General features: G+C 34.9%; 1 protein-coding gene across 1 annotated transcript; it reads right to left on the bottom strand.

The window, feature by feature from the left end:
* Window positions 1-14,858: 14,858 nt before the first annotated feature.
* Window positions 14,859-18,154, bottom strand: LOC127852648 (kielin/chordin-like protein). Its single transcript, XM_052386600.1, has 4 exons — window positions 18,115-18,154; window positions 17,487-17,612; window positions 16,708-16,836; window positions 14,859-15,001 (listed from the first exon to the last, which is right to left on the bottom strand). Exons 1-4 carry the CDS (start codon window positions 18,152-18,154, stop codon window positions 14,859-14,861), a joined length of 438 nt encoding a protein of 145 aa, XP_052242560.1.
* Window positions 18,155-18,445: the final 291 nt, after the last annotated feature.

The raw sequence follows: 18,445 nt of genomic DNA, 5'->3' as shown, positions 1-18,445 counted from the left end.
TATGTAGTTGTTCAAAAGTATGCAATAAAGGTCCAAATTAACTACATAAAACCTGGGTCTTGTCCAGTCTTAACCAAAACAACCTTTGTAGATGACCGCCATTGTAATGATCATTCCAACATGTTTTTGGCAGGAGAATTTGTTTTAATATAATTTATTTTTTAAGTACTTTTAACGCGTGTTTCGGCAAAATTACGCGTAAATACACTGGTTTTAATTCGACTTAGCTCCATTATGACCTGTTAACGTTCCATACTGTGTTGGTACGTTGCCTGGAAGCCACATTGTTACATACTCGAGACACACGGCATACACATAAAGCCAAATAAGCAGTCTTAATTGTTTAACATTTACGCTCGGTATGCTGCTAATAACATATATCGTCATCAGCTGTAGTCAGACAAAACATTATCCACCTTATAAGCATCTTCCATCGTTTCTCGTCGGCCTAACTGCCAGAACAGTTAAGCACATGTACCAGTCTGCTGATTCTGCCCAACCTGCAGAAAACAGAGCCCACATTCTTTCGTCGCTTCTTTAATGTGGCAACATTTAAGCAAACCGAGGCCCAGTACAAAATTCACAGATCTTCCCATGTGGTCCTTGTCATTTGCCTGTAAGTGGGAACACTTAGATGCATTATGCTGAACCACAATCCATTGAACTACGCAGCGCTGATTATGACATCGTAGCCAAGCAGTCACTCATCCAGTGGCTCTGCTTTAAATGCGACAACATCAACATTACAAGATTCATTTTTCACAGTCATAAATTGAGTACGTCAAACATTTATCATCCCATATATCAACTACAATCAACCACATACTCATTTACCTCAACCTCTGTGTTGAGCCCACTAAACATCAATAGGCCAACAGAAAGACAAAGTAACTCCAGCGCACCTAGACACTGATCCTACTCCGGCACATCTGCGACGAATACCTCATCCCTCTACTGCGTATCAGACAAAAAGAATCTTCGTTTTACAGAAGCCTTTGCAGTGGAAAGAGCACTGAGTTTAGGCAGCCTTACAATATATCAAAACCGATATAGTGTTCGAGACCAAATCCTAGCTCAAGGGGATTTAACATGGAAAACCGTTCAATCACGCGATGTCTTCCCAAACCACTACAAATCATTAAGAAATACCAGAGGCACACTATGGGGTGGAGTTTTTGTTTTTGTTCATTAGGACCTTATCGCTTTGGAGAAAACTACAAACATTTATCTCATCAAATCAACATATTATGCACCTGGGATCTCAGACCATGACGTAGTCATTGCTTACTCAGACATTACACACAGAGGTCGCCCATACTTTGTTACCTGTTGTGTTAAGCCAACCTGGATCTCTTAAAGGTGACAACTGTCGAAATATCAGGACACATAACCACCATGTTCAACAACATCACTTCAGTCCATGAACTTTGGGATCCTTTCAAATCCGATCATACTGCTGCCATCAACGCAGACATCCCTTTAAAAATTAAATCAACTAAGACCTAAACACCATGTATCACGAGAACAGACAAATCAATAATTAAGAATAAAGCACGACTTTATAAAATAAAATTCTAGAACCTAAAAAATTGGACAAAATATAGAAAATTCCAAAAGAAAAGTAAGATAAGAATCCGACGCAAATAAATATGTATACTAAGTTCAAATAACATATCTAGCGTCTATAATATAATCAAAGAAATCCTCAAAAGAGTTAAAGAAAACCCCAACTTCGGTATTGCTGTATCAGAAGACATGGAATGGAAAACCTTCATCACCAAAATAATAAACGAGCTAACTCTACTCTTAGATTCCTCAGAATAAACATCAGTCACTGCCCTTTACATTGCCGCAAAAATGCATACCTAGCGCTTTCCATTTAAAGCTAGAATAAGCCAGTGTTGTATGGGACCCATTCAACTAAACAGATATTGACCGCCAAAAGGGTGTCCAGCGATCTACCGCAAAGATCATCACCAGAGACTCACGCCCCAGACAGCCTGGTTGTGGCACAGAAATGCTACACAAGTAAGAACAAGTCCGAGATAGACGTACCGGCAATTTCCACTGAACGCAACCTTCAGCCACTAAGGCCTAAACGTTCCATAAGGGCCAAGCAATACGAGGACTATATCGATCAAAACAGGGTGTATAACCTAGTGAAAATGTCAATAATTCCAAGTGCCTCGAAACATTCCAGCAAAAAACTGTCATCTTTAAAGATTCATTTTTTTTTTTTTGGTTTTTTGTTAAAACTGTTTGTTCCAATCACTCTGATAGAGTCAAAATAAGTGATGACATTGTAAACTCTCCAACAAAAGGTATCGTCAAAGACAGTGTATCAAAACATCCATAGTGTTAAATCGTGGACTCCACTCCGTCGAGTAAAAACAAGAAGTGATTTCTTCGACGTACTCATCCAGATCCAAATCCAAATATAAAACTGTGTGACGTTGCTGTTCCAGATATACTCATCAATCATTATCCACTTTAATTCTTGATAAACCACATTGTAAACGCTGGGGCGCGTTCATACGTGATCCCATGGGGCACATTTTTAACATTTTTAGGACCACCGTACTAAATATGTTGCATAATGGACTTTTATTTTCTGAGGAAAAACTTTAACAAATGTCCTTGTTTAAGAACCGGTAAATACCGTTGAAGGCTTTGCATTCAATAAAGTAGAATCCAACCAACGAAATCTTTAACAGTTAGATAATTAGCAGTAACTTTATAATCCCATTTATCTTCAAATGTGTACATTTTAAAATCAAATCCAATGTCCATTAATTACAGCAGCCTTAAAGTTTAGTTTTTGCTCTCTTGTTTTTACTTTCAGCAATATTGGTATAGAACAGCATTTGGTGAGAAACAAGACTAATATGGCCATCGATTGCTTAAGTGAGTTAAATGACCTATAATAAAATGTAGTATTGTTCTTGAGTGTTAGCATATGATATAAGTGTAGGACTGACATCAAACATATAATGATGGAACAGTAACGACCATTATTTAAACAAATCATTTAAGTAATTTAGAATTAGTCATCCCAGTACCTCTTCTTTTAAATAATTTCCAAGCTTGTTTGACACAAGTGTTAGGAAAACAACTGCATAATATGTAACAGAAAAATAAACATGGAGTTCGTGCACACATACATTTACCTGAAGTTTAAAAACAAACAAGGGAGCTTTTTTTTTTAAATGAAAGGTCACAGTTATGGGCCCCTGTCAGTGATCTACAATAAAGACTCTAAAGACCTTTGACAAATGAAGACTCCTAAAATGTTCCGTTCTGGTTGAATATTATTTTGTAAGTAGATGTCAAGATTTGAATTGTTTAACGCAAAATTAAACTGAAAGTCTTCATTAAAAAAGGACAATAATTCTAGTAAATTAGAGATACGAGTTACAGGCCTTAGTTAATAACCTAGCATAATAATCTAGAAGAGAAACTGTGTTGTAGTATCAGAAAAATGTACTTGAACAGAAACCATTCGTTATTTTTATTAAAGTATTCATACATGCAGAAAAATTAAAATCTTTTCAAGAATGGACTAGAGATCTGCCAATCACGAGTTCCCTCGGGAACAATAAGAAACTCTTTCTCCGCCCATAACACTGCTAGCGTGCGTGACAACAGCGTCTTGTTCATGGCCGTGACAAATAGAGAGCCTCTAGGCTGTAAAACCAAATCATACAATCATTTACATACAATAATACCAGACAAAAACTAATCCATGTTCAACAGAACATAACTCATGAATATGTTGATCATAGGGTATGTATTAAGTGGCTTGCACATCTACACTTCAGAAATGGTGATGATGGATGCTTCTGCCATGCAATTGCTAAGTTCAAGGACACGAAACTCATGAGTATGTTAGACCTAAAATGCCTTGTATATCTAGACGACATAGTGATTAAAAGTTCCAATTTAATTGTTTGAGAAATATCGAGGAAATTTGCTCCACAAACGTCTAACTTTTTATGCAGTTAATTTAAAAAAAGAGGATTTCAAATCAATTTTAAATTTCTGGGTACACTTGGACTCATTCATTTGTACTTTAAGGAAAGTTCAATAAAAGTGGGGTCTGCTTATTTTGCAACAAGTCAAACTTGCATACATGTCTTTATAATTTGCAGCATATGTTTCAATTTCTTGTACAAGTAAATTGAAGGGACTGCATAATAAGGTGATGTTTTGAAAATCAATAATATCAATTCAACAATTACTGGTAATTTTGACAAGCGATACTTTCAAGTTCAACACGTCGAAACAATTGTTCGTCTAATTATACACATTTAAAAAATGAGGGATTATGACGAACACTTAATGGGTATTTGAAGCAATTGTGAATGGTAAACCCTTTGACAAAAGTGATAAGTAGACCAAAACATCGACTCCAAGCACACTATCTCTCTCTCTCTCTCTCTCTCTCTCCCAAATTTGTTTGCAAGGTTACAAATGTTGATATTTACAAGAGAAATGTTGTGTTTTGGTGTGATTACGGCCCGTGGATATCATGAGTACGACAATGTTAAATTGTGGAGAGGCATATCAATTTTATTAGGCTAATTTTAACATTATTATCAAGCCATATTTCACAAAGCAAAAAGTATCCTTTTTTTATTTTCATCAGAAATTTCACAATTGATAGTATGATTGTTGACAACAGAGGCGGTCAGTGTATAAATAAAGACATTTCAAGTGCTACATACTGAAATAAATTCTAATGAACGATGTACATTACAAAGATTGGTTGTAACATGTGTAATTTAACACAACACAACACAATTTCTAGGCAATTATATGTTAATGTTGTTTGACTAGTTCGTTTGAATAAACTTTTTTGTTATTAATGATTATAGGCTGACATGAGTAAATATTCCATTAAGTATGGCACTTATTTATGTTGACTAGTTCGTTTAAATCGACTTTTTTTGTTGTTAATGATTATAGGCTGACATTTCGACAGATGCGGAAAGCTTTTAATTGATATGAGTAAATATTCCATTTAGAATGGCACTTATTAATGTTGACAGTTCGTTTGAATCAAATTTTTTGTTATAAATGATTATAGGCTGACATTTCGACTGATATGGAAAGCTTTGAATTGATATGAGTAAATATTCCATTTAGTATGGCACTTATTTATGTTGACTAGTTCGTTTGAATCGACTTTTTTGTTGTTAATGATTATAGGCTGACATTTCGACAGATACGGAAAGCTTTTAATTGATATGAGTAAATATTCCATTTAGAATGGCACTTATTAATGTTGACAGTTCGTTTGAATCAAATTTATTGTTATTAATGATTATAGGCTGACCTTTCGACAGATACGGAAAGCTTTGAATTGGTATGAGTAAATTTTCCATTTAGTTTGGCAATAAATGTTACGTTACATTAAATGTCCGATAACAAGATTATCATTACATTAAATATCATTTGTATTCCTTCATAGCTGTCGATACATTTTCTTTTGTTAATGATGTTAGAACACTTCACATAGTAATTTATGTATATAATGATGTATGTTTTTATATTGTACTGATGCACTTTGACTAAAATGTGTTAACTTGTATGTAAATGGTCAAGGGCATATTGCCGATTTCAATATATAAAAAAACTTGAAAAACTTAACTTTACAGCAGCTGGATTTTCACGTCTTTATATTTTATTCCTTCATCACTTTTTGAGCGATGCTCCGCACAATAAAATGTTATTCCATGGAACTAACTCTTTAAAGCGGGTATATACGATTTTTTATATGTGTTTAATTGTAATATATTGATAGAATATGTTACAATTACACAAAATATTAGTTTAGTTTCGTATTCGAATTGCAGTCAAGCGTATTGCGGTTTATCGTTTAGCATTAAGCATTAGCGGTTTACAACATTGCCGAAAAAACTATACGAACCGTAATATAATATTAAGAAACAAGTTTTAATATTTAGTTTAGTTTCGTATTCGAATTGCAGTCAAGCGTTATACGTATTAAGGTTTGTAGTTAAGCATTAAGCATTAGGCACTTGGCGGTTTACAACATTGCGCATTACAATATCGCTCCACGAGACCACCACAGTCAATATGTCTTGTGTACCCAGTAATCCATCTGGTCTTAATGGCAAAATTAAACGTATTTAGTTAAATAAAGATCATAAAACAAAGGGAACTAATTCGGTTAATTCACTAAAATAGTCTAAATGGTTCGGATGATTTCACTTTTTCCAAAAAGTAATTAATTCAACGTACGGAAATTAAACGTGCGCCATCTGCTGTCATAATTTGGTAACGTTCACTTGCATTCTTTTTACTGCAGTCTGTTGCTAACTGTTGTTGTTAATGACGCCTAGTGGCAACACCGAATATGGCTGGTAAAATCATGACTGATGCAGTTTCAGCACGTTTGTAAGAATTTAAAAGTACAATTTTGTGTCCAATAGCATATTAGCGGGGGATATCAATTCAACGAATTCGCTTGTTATATTCATTTTACTGCCCTTGAGCTACATGGCATCAGCATTAATACGAGGCAGGTTGGAAGATACATGATGGCATCGTCTAGTATGAATTCGCTTGTTAATTTACATTTGCCACCATACGACAAGCAACCGAGAACAAAACGTAATCAACATGAATTTTCTATGCCTGTGTGTCTTCCTAGGGGTGACGTTGGCTGACGATGTGCCATACGGATACGAACCTCATGAGGGTGAGTTTATTATTTATGTTTTATATACTTTGTTGAAATAGAGTTAATGTATTATATGGTATATTTGATATTAGCACAAACAGCAGCGTGCGATGAACCATTGTATTGTAAAAGAGAAATAAGGGTACTCAATCATTTTATGAATCCATGCTTGCTTTCGATTAACATCAAATTTTCGAATTGAGCACTCATTATTGTTATATTGTATGTTTTACAAAAAAAAAACTGTTGCTATGGATATTAAAACTGTAATAAATTTGCATTCAAGGAGTAAGTTATTTGTACAAATAGCTATAAAGAACAACATTAAAAAGTGCTCATCAGAAAATAGTCTCACAATCCATAGTCAACCGTAATAAAAAATTAAACTCATATTAAATTCCTTTTTTCGTCGTTGAGATAATATCATCGTATTGTGTTTGACTTTTCAACGACTTTTCGAGAAGACAATCGTAATTTTTGAAGAGAAATGCGCGTTTTACGAAATGCCAAGCTTAAGTTCTATATTTAATCTGCATTTTAAATGTGTAAAAGAAAGACCCACGTGATGTAAACTATTACACAGCTTTTGTTCCAAACAAACAACTTTGAGTTTGTGTGTGCGCGCGTGCGCTTTTCATATTCTAATTAAAAATAAAACTCGTTTCAACGTATGTTTTCATGTAAATTTAATAGACGTTTGTCCGCAAATTGATTGCCCAACCTGGTGGGATCCAGCGATTGCGATACCCTTTGACTGCCAAAAGTATACGTTATGATCGGTTCAGACGGGGCTACGCGCTGTACATTGTGTGGGGCTAGCTTCTGTAGTGAGTGACATTTTGTCATAAAGAAAGAAGTCATGTTTTGTGCGTAAACCGATATTTCGAATATAAGGTATCAACTAACGAATGTGAATCTGTATAAGTAATGTATAAACACGAGTGTTACATTTAAGACATAAACTTAACTTAAACATGTACGCACAAGAATCTCATACAAAAGCTATGTACGAATGGAACGGTATTGATGATTACACATTAAAGCGTAATGACAAGTGCATGTGAAGAAACATGCATTAAATCATTTTAAAAACGTTACGTAACTTCATTACATTACTGATGATTGTACATTAAAACATTATGAAAAGTAACTGTGCAGAAACATGCATGAAATCACACTAACAAAGTTTCGTATAAATCCGCTTTAAAATAACAGGTTCACAGCAAGAGGTGTGTCCACAAATTCAATGCCCCGGTGACGCCGACATCCAAGACGGATGTAGAAAGCCAGAATTCGAGATTGGAAGTGATGGAATCACAAAATGCCGGATGTGCGACAGTAATTTTTGCGGTACGTAGATTTTGTTTCTCAGTTTAGCACGCCTTTTACCAACTATGTATAATTATTGTTTATGCCTACATAAGTAAGGCATATTACCAATATGTATAAAATATATCAAGACATTACCAATTGTTAACAAAAACAACCTATCTTTCAAATTCAATGTAACCATGTTTTAGTTGAGCTGCAACTAGTGACGCGTTGTAAGTTATGTTGAATGGTTCAAGCGTAAACATCGTTTAAACCAATTTAATCATTTCTCGAAATTTTGCTTCTTTCGACAATTGAAAATTCACGTCCGTCAGTATACTTTGTTGTTTTTGTTCACCAGGCGACCCAATGGAGGTATGTCCCGCCATTGAGTGTCCCGACATGCCAGAACCGGGATGTTCCAAGCCCCAGTTCGTCATCGGCTTGGACGAGGTCACCATGTGCCCAGTGTGCCCGAAGGACATTTGTCAGAACGCTTAAATGACCATAAATTTTAACACGCATGCCCTGAAATATAGAACGCATTCAATATATATTTGTGGTTATTACTTATTATATTTAGATTTGTTTCTTTGCAAAAAAGCGTGTAATCAATGCTATTTAGTTGTTCGGTAATGACAGCCGGGAACTGCAGATCAGCCAAAAAGGCAATATGAACACAAAATGGGCTTTATCTTGGCTAGCCCACAAAATGGCTTCAGATGAGAACGTTCTTAAAAGTATATAAAAAAAGTATGCATTTAATGTCCTAGTTAACTACATGAACCCTGGGTCTTGCCCCGTGTTAACGAAAAATATATTAAACAAAAGTATGCAATAAAGGTCCAAATTAACTACATGAACCCTAGGTCTTGTCCAGTCTTAACCAAAAGAACCTTTGTAGATGATCGCCATTGTAATGATCATTCCAGTTTTTTTTGGGCAGGAGAATTTGTTTTTATATAATTTATTTTTTAAGTACTATTAACGCGTGTTTCGGCAAAATTACGCGTAAATACACTGGTTTTAATTCGACTTAGTTCCATTATGACCTGTTAACGTTCCATACTGTGTTGGTACGTTGCCTGGAAGCCACATTGTTACATACTCGAGCCACACGGCATACACATAAAGCCAAAAAGCAGTCTTAATTGTTTAATATTTACGCTCGCAATGCTGCTAATAACATATATCGTCATCAGCTGTAGTCAGACAAAACATTATCCACCTTATAAGCATCTTCCATCGTTTCTTGTCGGCCTAACTGCCAGAACAGTTAAGCACATGTACCACAGTCTGCTGATTCTGCCCAATCTGCATAGAACAGAGCCCAACTTCTTTCGTCGCTTCTTTAATGTGGCAATATTTAAGCAAACCGAGGCCCAGTAAAAAGTTCACAGATCTTCCCATGTGGTCCTTGCCATTTGCCTGTAAGTGGGAACCCTTTGATGCATTATGTTGTGATGGCTGTGATATCTGGAACCACAATCCATTGAACTACGCAGCGCTGATTATGACATCGTAGCCAAGCAGTCACACACCAGTGGCTCTGCTTTAAATGCGACACATCAACATTACAAGATTCATTTTTTCACAGTCATAAATTGAGTACGTCAAACGTATTTTATCCCATATATCAACTACAATCAACCACATACTCATTTACCTCAACCTCTGTGTTGAGCCCACTAAACATCAATAGCCCAACAGAAAGACAAAGTAACTCCAGCGCACCTAGACACTGATCCTCCTCCGACACATCTGCGACGAAAACCTCATCTCTCTACTGCGTATCAGACAAAAAGAATCTTCGTTTTACAGAAGCCTTTGCAGTGGAAAGAGCACTGAGTTTAGGCAGCCTTACAATATATAAAAACCGATATAGTGTTCGGGACCAAATCCTAGCTCAAGGGGATTAAACATGGAAAACCGTTCAATCAGGCGAAGTCTTCCCAAACCACTACAAATCATTCAGAAATACCAGAGGCAAACTATGGGGTGGAGTTTTTGTTCATTAGGACCTTATCGCTTTGGAGAAAACTACAAACATTTATCTCATCAAATCCACATATTATGCACCTGGGATCTCAGACCATGACGTAGTCATTGCTTACTCAGACATTACACACAGAGGTCGCCCATACGTTGTTACCTGTTGTGTAAAGCCAACCTGGATCTTTTAAAGGTGAAAACTGTCGAAATATCAGGACACATCACCACCATGTTCAACAACATCACTTCAGTCCATGAACTTTGGGATCCTTTCAAATCCGATCTTACTGCTGCCATCAACGCAGACATCCCTTTAAAAATTAAATCAACTAAGACCTAAACACCATGTATCACGAGAACAGGCAAATCAATAATTAAGAATAAAGCACGACTTTAAAAAAAATTCTAGAACCTAAAAAAATGGACAAAATATAGAAAATTCAAAAAGGAAAGTAAGACCAGAATCCGGCGCAAAGAAATTTTGTATATTAAGTTCCAATAACACATCTAGCTTCTATAATATAATCAAAGAAATCCTCAAAAGAGTTCAAGAAAACCCCAACTTCGGTATTGCTGTATCAGAAGACATGGAATGGAAAACCTTCATCACCAAAATAACAAACGAGCTAACTCTACTCTTGGATTCTTCAGAGTAAACCTCAGTCACTGCCCTTTAAATTGCCGCAAAAATGCATACCTAGCGCTTTTCCGTTCAAAGCTAGAATAAACCAGTGTTGTATGGGACCCATTCAACTAAACAGATATTGACCGCCAAAAGGGTGACCAGCGATCTACCGCAAGGTTCATCACCAGAGACTTCCGCCCCAGACAGCCTGGTTGTGGCACAGAAATGCTACACAAGTAAGAACAAGTCCAAGATAGACGACGTGCCCACAGGTGGACGCTCTTTTACAAGGTGGTGAAAGGGCACGTACCGGCAATTTCCATTGAACGCTACCTTCAGCCACTAAGGCCTAAACGTACCATAAGGGCTAAGCAATACGAGGACTATATCGATCAAAACATGGTGTATAACCTAGTGAAAAATGTAAATAATTCCAAGTGCCTCGAAACAATTCCAGCAAAAAACTGTCATCTTTAAAGATTCATTTTTTGTGGGTTTTTTTGTTGAAACTGTTTGTTCCAATCACTCTGATAGGATCAAACTATTATAATAATATCATAAACGTGGACCGAGTTGATTTGCAGTGTTAATGATGATGTGTTTGTAAATACATTACCTATCAAAATAGCCATATATATTTAAATAGGGAATATGCATGTACCTATCGACAAAACAACCAACAAACATCGACGCGTATTGTTTCAAAATTTATTTTTAACCAAAACAAGTGTTTCAGTCGTGACTGCAGCTGTCAAAACAATTTAATTTTCAGCAATGTTAAGTATATTGTATGATATTTGCAGTTATTCTAAGTATCAAATACGAAGATGTTTTTTGGTTTATTTGCCTTATATTGCCTTGTGTATTTTACATGTACGTAGCTTATTTTGTACACGCACTTGTTAGTTAATGTATAATAGTGTACTTAATGTCTAGCTACTTGATATCGTTAACAACGATTAGCTGTTTGACTGTTCTCAAGTTGCATCAACTAAAAACCTTAAGTAAACTGTCAAGTATCGAGCAGCTTTCTATAATCTTCGTGGAACATGACTGACAACTAGCTGAACAGTTTTACTTTAGAAACTTAATAATGTTTGTGGTGTAATCTGTTTAATCACAAAGGGCGTTTTAATAGTATCATAGATAGCAACGACACGCAGACACATACTAGTATAGGTTTCTCGGTAAGTTTTTTTTATTTTTCTATCCGCATAAACATATACCAATGATGTCATTTAAGACTGGTATTCAACTGGCTTAATCAAATCAATACAACACATTTAGCACATACAACCAACATAGGCAATATTAAGCTGAAACTACATGTTTTTTACATGCAGTTTGTCACGAAATATTGACTTAATTACATGAACAAGATAATTATGATTTTACATGGCGGATGTAATACGCACATGGGGAAATTTCCAGGAATATTTAAGCTGTGCGTGAACAGCCTATGCAAACGCAAAGACATGCTTTTGATTTACTCAACTTTAGCCGTAGAACATGTTATATGTATAAACAAAACAAAAAGCTAAAATGAATATTTGAAAACAAAAATGTAGACCCATGATGTTATATTCCAGTTGTATTTACACAGGAAAGCGAGCTAGCGATGATTTAATTATAACATTTAAAGGTTTACGGTTTGTATTGTTTTATATTAATTAAGCTGAATATGAGAACATATTTTAGGGGAAAGTGCTGATTGACATTGTGCCAGACCTGAGATGAGAGCATCAATAATTCTTTTTCTTAACAAACAGAAACTTGGAAATGCTAAAGGGATAATTGCATGGCAAACGCATGTATGAAGAGAAAACTACTGTATTTACAAAACTGATATGCCCAGTATATCAGATTTGCGGTTGTCTAATATGAGTTGCATTTATGTGACCATGATACAAAGCGTGCAAAATAGGAGTATCAGGGGTCTGGCAGATGGAAAACAAAATATATGCATGTGATGGCCGTCTATTGACTACTGACGGTTTACGATGAGTTGAATAGAAAGTTGTTGTATCGACAAACAGAAAAAGGGTGTATTTGGGAATGGGAAGAATTGAAAGCTAGACCCAACAGTTTAGATTTAGTACAAAATGACAACTAACAGCATACTATTTTATCTTAACAGTCTCAAAATAAGTTTGTTGGCGGTTTTTTTCATTGTCCTTGGAGTATTTGCGAAAGCTTTACAACTATAAAAAAATGTTTTATCTTATTTTGCTTAATAGTTATTAGGGAAGCAGCTTATTGAACATACTAGAGTGTCCACCTAAGTTGGTAGATCGGGCACAGAAATGACGCATTTTGAATCAGTCAAAATGAATAAGACGTTTTATGTTCATGTGCTTCATCAAGGGCGTTATTAAAAAGTAGTTATCAACGTCATCGTATATACCAATACCGATGACAAACTTAATACAGATCTGCTAATAGTTGTCTTACCGAGTATCATTTGTGCTCCATTCATAGCACATAATGGTAGGACCATATATTGATATAGTGCATTGTATGGTGAGATGTGTTACATTTACGTAACGGCATTTAACGATCAGTTCGAACAAAGCATTTTCCCGACTGTATGTTAAACCCATTTATGCCAAGCGTCTAGTAAAAAGGACTTGGCAAACAACGTAGACCCAGATGAGACGCCGCATGATGCGGCGTCTCATCAGGGTCTGCGCTGTTTGCTTAAATTAATTTCTGTAATAAATATTCTAAATATAGAAATAAGTATACTAGACATCCCTAATTTTGGAAATAAATTGATCCAAATTAGAAGGATGGGAGAGTCCACTAGGCATAAATGGGTTAATGTGCTTCAATTTAGCGCTGAAACGTCAGACTGTTATACGTTATTAGACATTATCAGAACATAATACGTAAAATATATCTCAAAAATCTATTATAAAAAAACGTTATGATACACGTAAAACAATTGTGTGCGGAGATCGATGTAGATACGTAATGATAAAATGTCCACAACCTAATAACAAGAAATATTAAGAAATTAGTCTGGTTGCGTGCTTTTCAGTTAATGCCCAATGACATTTGACAGACCTTGATTATGTGTACGCTTTTATTTATAAAAAAAAAACAGAACCTAAAATTTCACATTTTTATTCCAAAAGAGATATTTTTTCACCAGTATATGTAAAACAACTGCCACGTTCTTACATGACCTGTCATCATTGCTATTTTTATTGATCTCCTGCAAAAGTTTGATGTTAAAAGATTTGTTTACATGGGAATAAGCACTGTAATTTTTGATTCCCTAAAAATACCCTACTCTTACCAACGTTAGTGTGTAAGCGTTTTGCAGAAGGTTGTTTCACATTCCGCCCTGTACAAACGTCGTTCCACATACTCAAGGTTCCATGAAACTAATCCAATTACATTAAGTATGCAAACAGCATTCGTACAGTAAATTAAATGACATTTTTTGTGGCCGGTTTAAATGCATATTCGCGTCAATCAAACGAAAAAATGTCCTGTTCTGTATTAAGTTTTACTCAGGTAATATCATAGTGCGTAAATCAATATACGTAACAGGTATTAACACTAGAGAGCTATTAAAATAGACATTTAGCACATATCAATTAATTACGGAAGGATGAACAGAGGAAAGGATTGGCATTCAGATATATTTTAAACATATAGCTTAATTTGTTTAATAAACTGTTTTACAATACCGTATATTTATTTTACCATTTTTACAATACACAACATGTATAGAATTTTGATATATTGTTTTAGTAATAGAGATCTAACTTCGACATATATTGGCACATATGTTCGGATAAAACGGTTTCCATTATTCAAATATTGCCTTAATATATTGGGTATAATCTACGTATCTTCAGTAAATACTCCAAGATCGTCTGAACTAATTTTGCGAACTGAATGACATCCATACGGACTATGGGGAGACGGACGGACAGACACGACGAACTAAATGTAAAGATAAAGTCTGGTCCTTGGAAACGTTAAGAAAATATATAAAGAAAAGAGTTATACATGTGTGCTTTCTTTACTTAATTTGGAACGTACATACCAGTAAATAAGAATTCAAATAACAAACATGTTTTTAGTTTTGCAGTTTATTGCAGACGATATATATTGCTGGAATAATCAAGCTGCTTTCAATTGAATACATTCAACCATAAGTGCTTAGCAGCTCAATTATATCGGATGCTAACCAATGCGTGGATGTGATCATCATTTCAACGGGATGGGGGTGTCTAAACATAACATGAGGGTGCACGCTACTGCACCACCCCTGAGGCAGTTACACGTGTTGCAGCCGTCGTCATCTGGGAAACTTTCGCCTGCTTCGTACCGGTTGCCGTTGTACTCGCACACTGGAAACATACAAACAAACATTAATGCTGGGATTAGTTACATGTTTTGGATTGCGTTTACTTTGTTTTGAATTCCTCAATGGCCTGCATTAGATCTTTGAAGGTTTTGACCGAGCTTTTGTGAAGCGTTTGTTTTGATATTGGTTTTTGTCATTTTCTTTAAAATCAACATCAACAGGCATACACGTGAGTTTCTTTTTAAGTGATATCTTCGAAGTATACATTCACGAACTTTTAATATAAACGTGTTGTGTTGATACGACAATAAGGCTTAATCAGAAGGAAACACAACGAATATGCAAATTATTAATTACAAACAGGCACAAGAGCTAAATATATTTGATGAAAATATTTGGAATGAGCACAATATACGATGCTATGCATTTTGCGTGATAAAAAACCAAGACATTTGTCGTTTTTAATCAAATATATAGCACCGTCATATTCCCGTACTTTGGGTCAGTTGCTTTAAATAAAGGACCAACTAATTGTGTATATTTATAATGCAATACTGCTCCAGCAGCTGGAGTTTCACTACTTTATTTTGATTTCTTTTCTTGAACGTAAACTTTAAAGCAAAATTCAAATGTGTGTCACCTTAAGATTTCAGGTAAACTTCAATTATTATTTGCAATTGAACTAAAGAGCTGCTGATATTGTGTTGTTGTTTTTTCCTTAAATAAGAGTCGTTCAATGTTAACATATGGAATGTTTAATCAACTTTGTTATCCCCCACTGGTCTTGTCGAATGAATCAAATATTAACTCTCCAACCGTCAATCTATCCATGCGTACGTCAGTCCATCTCTCAATTTATCCAAAGTTTATTCCTACAATTTATAAACACTTACTTATGATTCACAAATAAAACTTGGTACAATCTTGTGTTGTTTGTTAAACGTTAATGTTAGAATTATGTTAGACCCTTAACACGAGTTCAAAAGTCAGGTCTTTCTCCTATGTGAGCCCACCACTTATTTATTACAGAAAATTGAATTGATAGCTAACTGTGACGGTCTCAACATATGATCAGTAACATTTGAATTATAATGTTATTAAGTTTTATTGAATCAGATGCGAAATTTTCTATTTTGAATTTTTGAACTTTGTTCACTGATAATTGAAATAAATTACATATACACGTGTCATAAAGAATGCAAGAATGATTTAATTTGACTGCCAATTGTACCTTTAATGCGAGCCGCGGTCATTGATCAACGCTTTGATATTTATTATGCTACCCCTGTTTAAAGAATATCAACTAAAACTCGAACTTTGACTTTATTCAGTGCTAATTTAAATAAATTACAATATCGCCCCCTCGAGGCAAAAATGTACCATGTTATATTAAAATTAGAAGTCATATGGTACCTTTTTGCACCAATATGGCGATGTGTATTTTATTAAGAACCAGTTTCACGCAAGCATTGTTTAATTTGACAGCCAATTGTACTTTTAATGCGAGCCGCGGTCATTAATCAACGCTGTGATATTTGTTATGCTACCCAAAGGGTTCACTACAAACGTATCAACGCTTTTATTTGCACACATAGTTGAACGCTACTGTAATAACTTGTATGATCATAATGTCATTTTTTAATCCAACCGAATGCCTTTGCGAAACGTATGTTTATTGCGTGGCGTATATTCAACTAATAAGATCCTAGTGGTAGTAGAAGATTGCATAGTAATCTCTAATTGACCCACCTTCAGGACATCCTTCCGCATTCATCTCGCAAATTGTATTACCATCATCACATTGGCACTTGTTACAATCGTCGTCAAGGAACACCTCGTCGTGAGCGTATTCCTGCCCATCGTAGATACAGCTTTCCTCTTGTTTATAAATATATCGTTGAATAAACATTTATAATTCACTGCTTTAAAAATATCAATCTGAACAAAAACGATAAACAACGGTGTTTTTCTCCAATATATTAGCGTTGTTACTGAATTATTACAGTAAATTGAATGGATAGTTAACTGTGCCGGTCTAAACATATGAACAATAACATCATGTTTATGACGTTATAAGGTTTTATTGTATCAGATGCAAAATTTTCTCTTATAGCTGTTAAAGAATATCAACTAAAAATTGAATTCTGCCTATTTTCACTGATAATTTCAATAAATTACATACATATTTTATTATGATCGAGTTTCATGTAAGAATGGATTTATCTGAATGCCAAGTGTACCTTTAATGCTAGCCGTGGTCATTTATCAACGCTGTGATATTTGTTATACTACCCCCCCCCCCCCCCAACGGATTACTTTAACGTTTGTAAGCTTCCATTTGTAAACACATTTTCTTAATTTGAACACGACTTTTATAACTTTATGAACATGATGTAATTTTTTATGAAGCCAAATGCCTTTTCGAAATGTATCTTTCATAACATGGCGTACATTCAACAAATAAGATTATAGTGGATCCTTAGGCTAGTGGTATTAGAAGATTGCATAGTAATCTCTTATTGACTCACCTTCAGGACATCCTTCCGCATTCATCTCGCAAAGTGTATTACCATCATTACATTGGCACTTGTTACAGTCGGCGTCAAGGAACACATCGTCGTGAGCGTATTCCTGCCCATCGTTGATACATGGTTCTGAGCACGATAAAACGTATTATACAGACTTAACAAAAGTATATACGAGTGTTTTATAATCGTGTAACACTAAGTTTACCTTTTATCAGATTTATAAATGGATATTGTTGATAAACTATTAATAATTGACTGCTTCAAAAAGTCAAATATGGACTAATTGATAAATGTCGTTGTTTTTCTCAAATATATGTTCGTCGTTCCGAATTATTATAGCAAAATGAATGGATAGTTAACTATGACCGTCTCAACACTTTGAAAATAACGTCATATTTATGACGGTGCGATGCTTAATTGATGCGAAAGTCTCACTAAGACATATTTAAACATGTAAATCAAGTGGTCTTATACCAATATTGCAAAATTCAAATGCCAATGATAAAGCATTCCGGTACATGTTATAACATTCTTGTTTGTTAAAGATACGTAATTCATAATAAATGGAGACTTTATTATGTCATAGTAATTTGCTAGTTAACAAGATTCTACATAATGCAAAACTTACCCTTGTAAGCTTTCGCCACAGAAACGACGACAGAAACCATCATGATACATAAGAATGCTGCTTTCATGACGAACTGTAGAAGTCTAATCCTTAAAAAAACACAATCATACACTTTCAAATAGAATCTGTTCGCTTGATGCTGTGACTTCATAAATTTGTATACAATTCAAAATCTGAGGTAAATGTATGAATGCTTTACAAAATACAATTAAATAACAAGCGATTTCGGACGGCTTAATAAACAATATCTTATTGAATATCAATTATGATCAAACATGTATGCAATGTTAACTTATTTTATTTAATACAATATTGGTTTCAAATCGGATAA

The sequence above is a fragment of the Dreissena polymorpha genome, chromosome 12 (genome assembly GCF_020536995.1).
Source record: "Dreissena polymorpha isolate Duluth1 chromosome 12, UMN_Dpol_1.0, whole genome shotgun sequence".
Lineage (NCBI taxonomy): Eukaryota > Metazoa > Mollusca > Bivalvia > Myida > Dreissenidae > Dreissena > Dreissena polymorpha.
The sequence above is the reverse complement of the archived record's forward strand: the minus strand, read 5'-3'. Positions and strand labels throughout refer to the sequence as shown.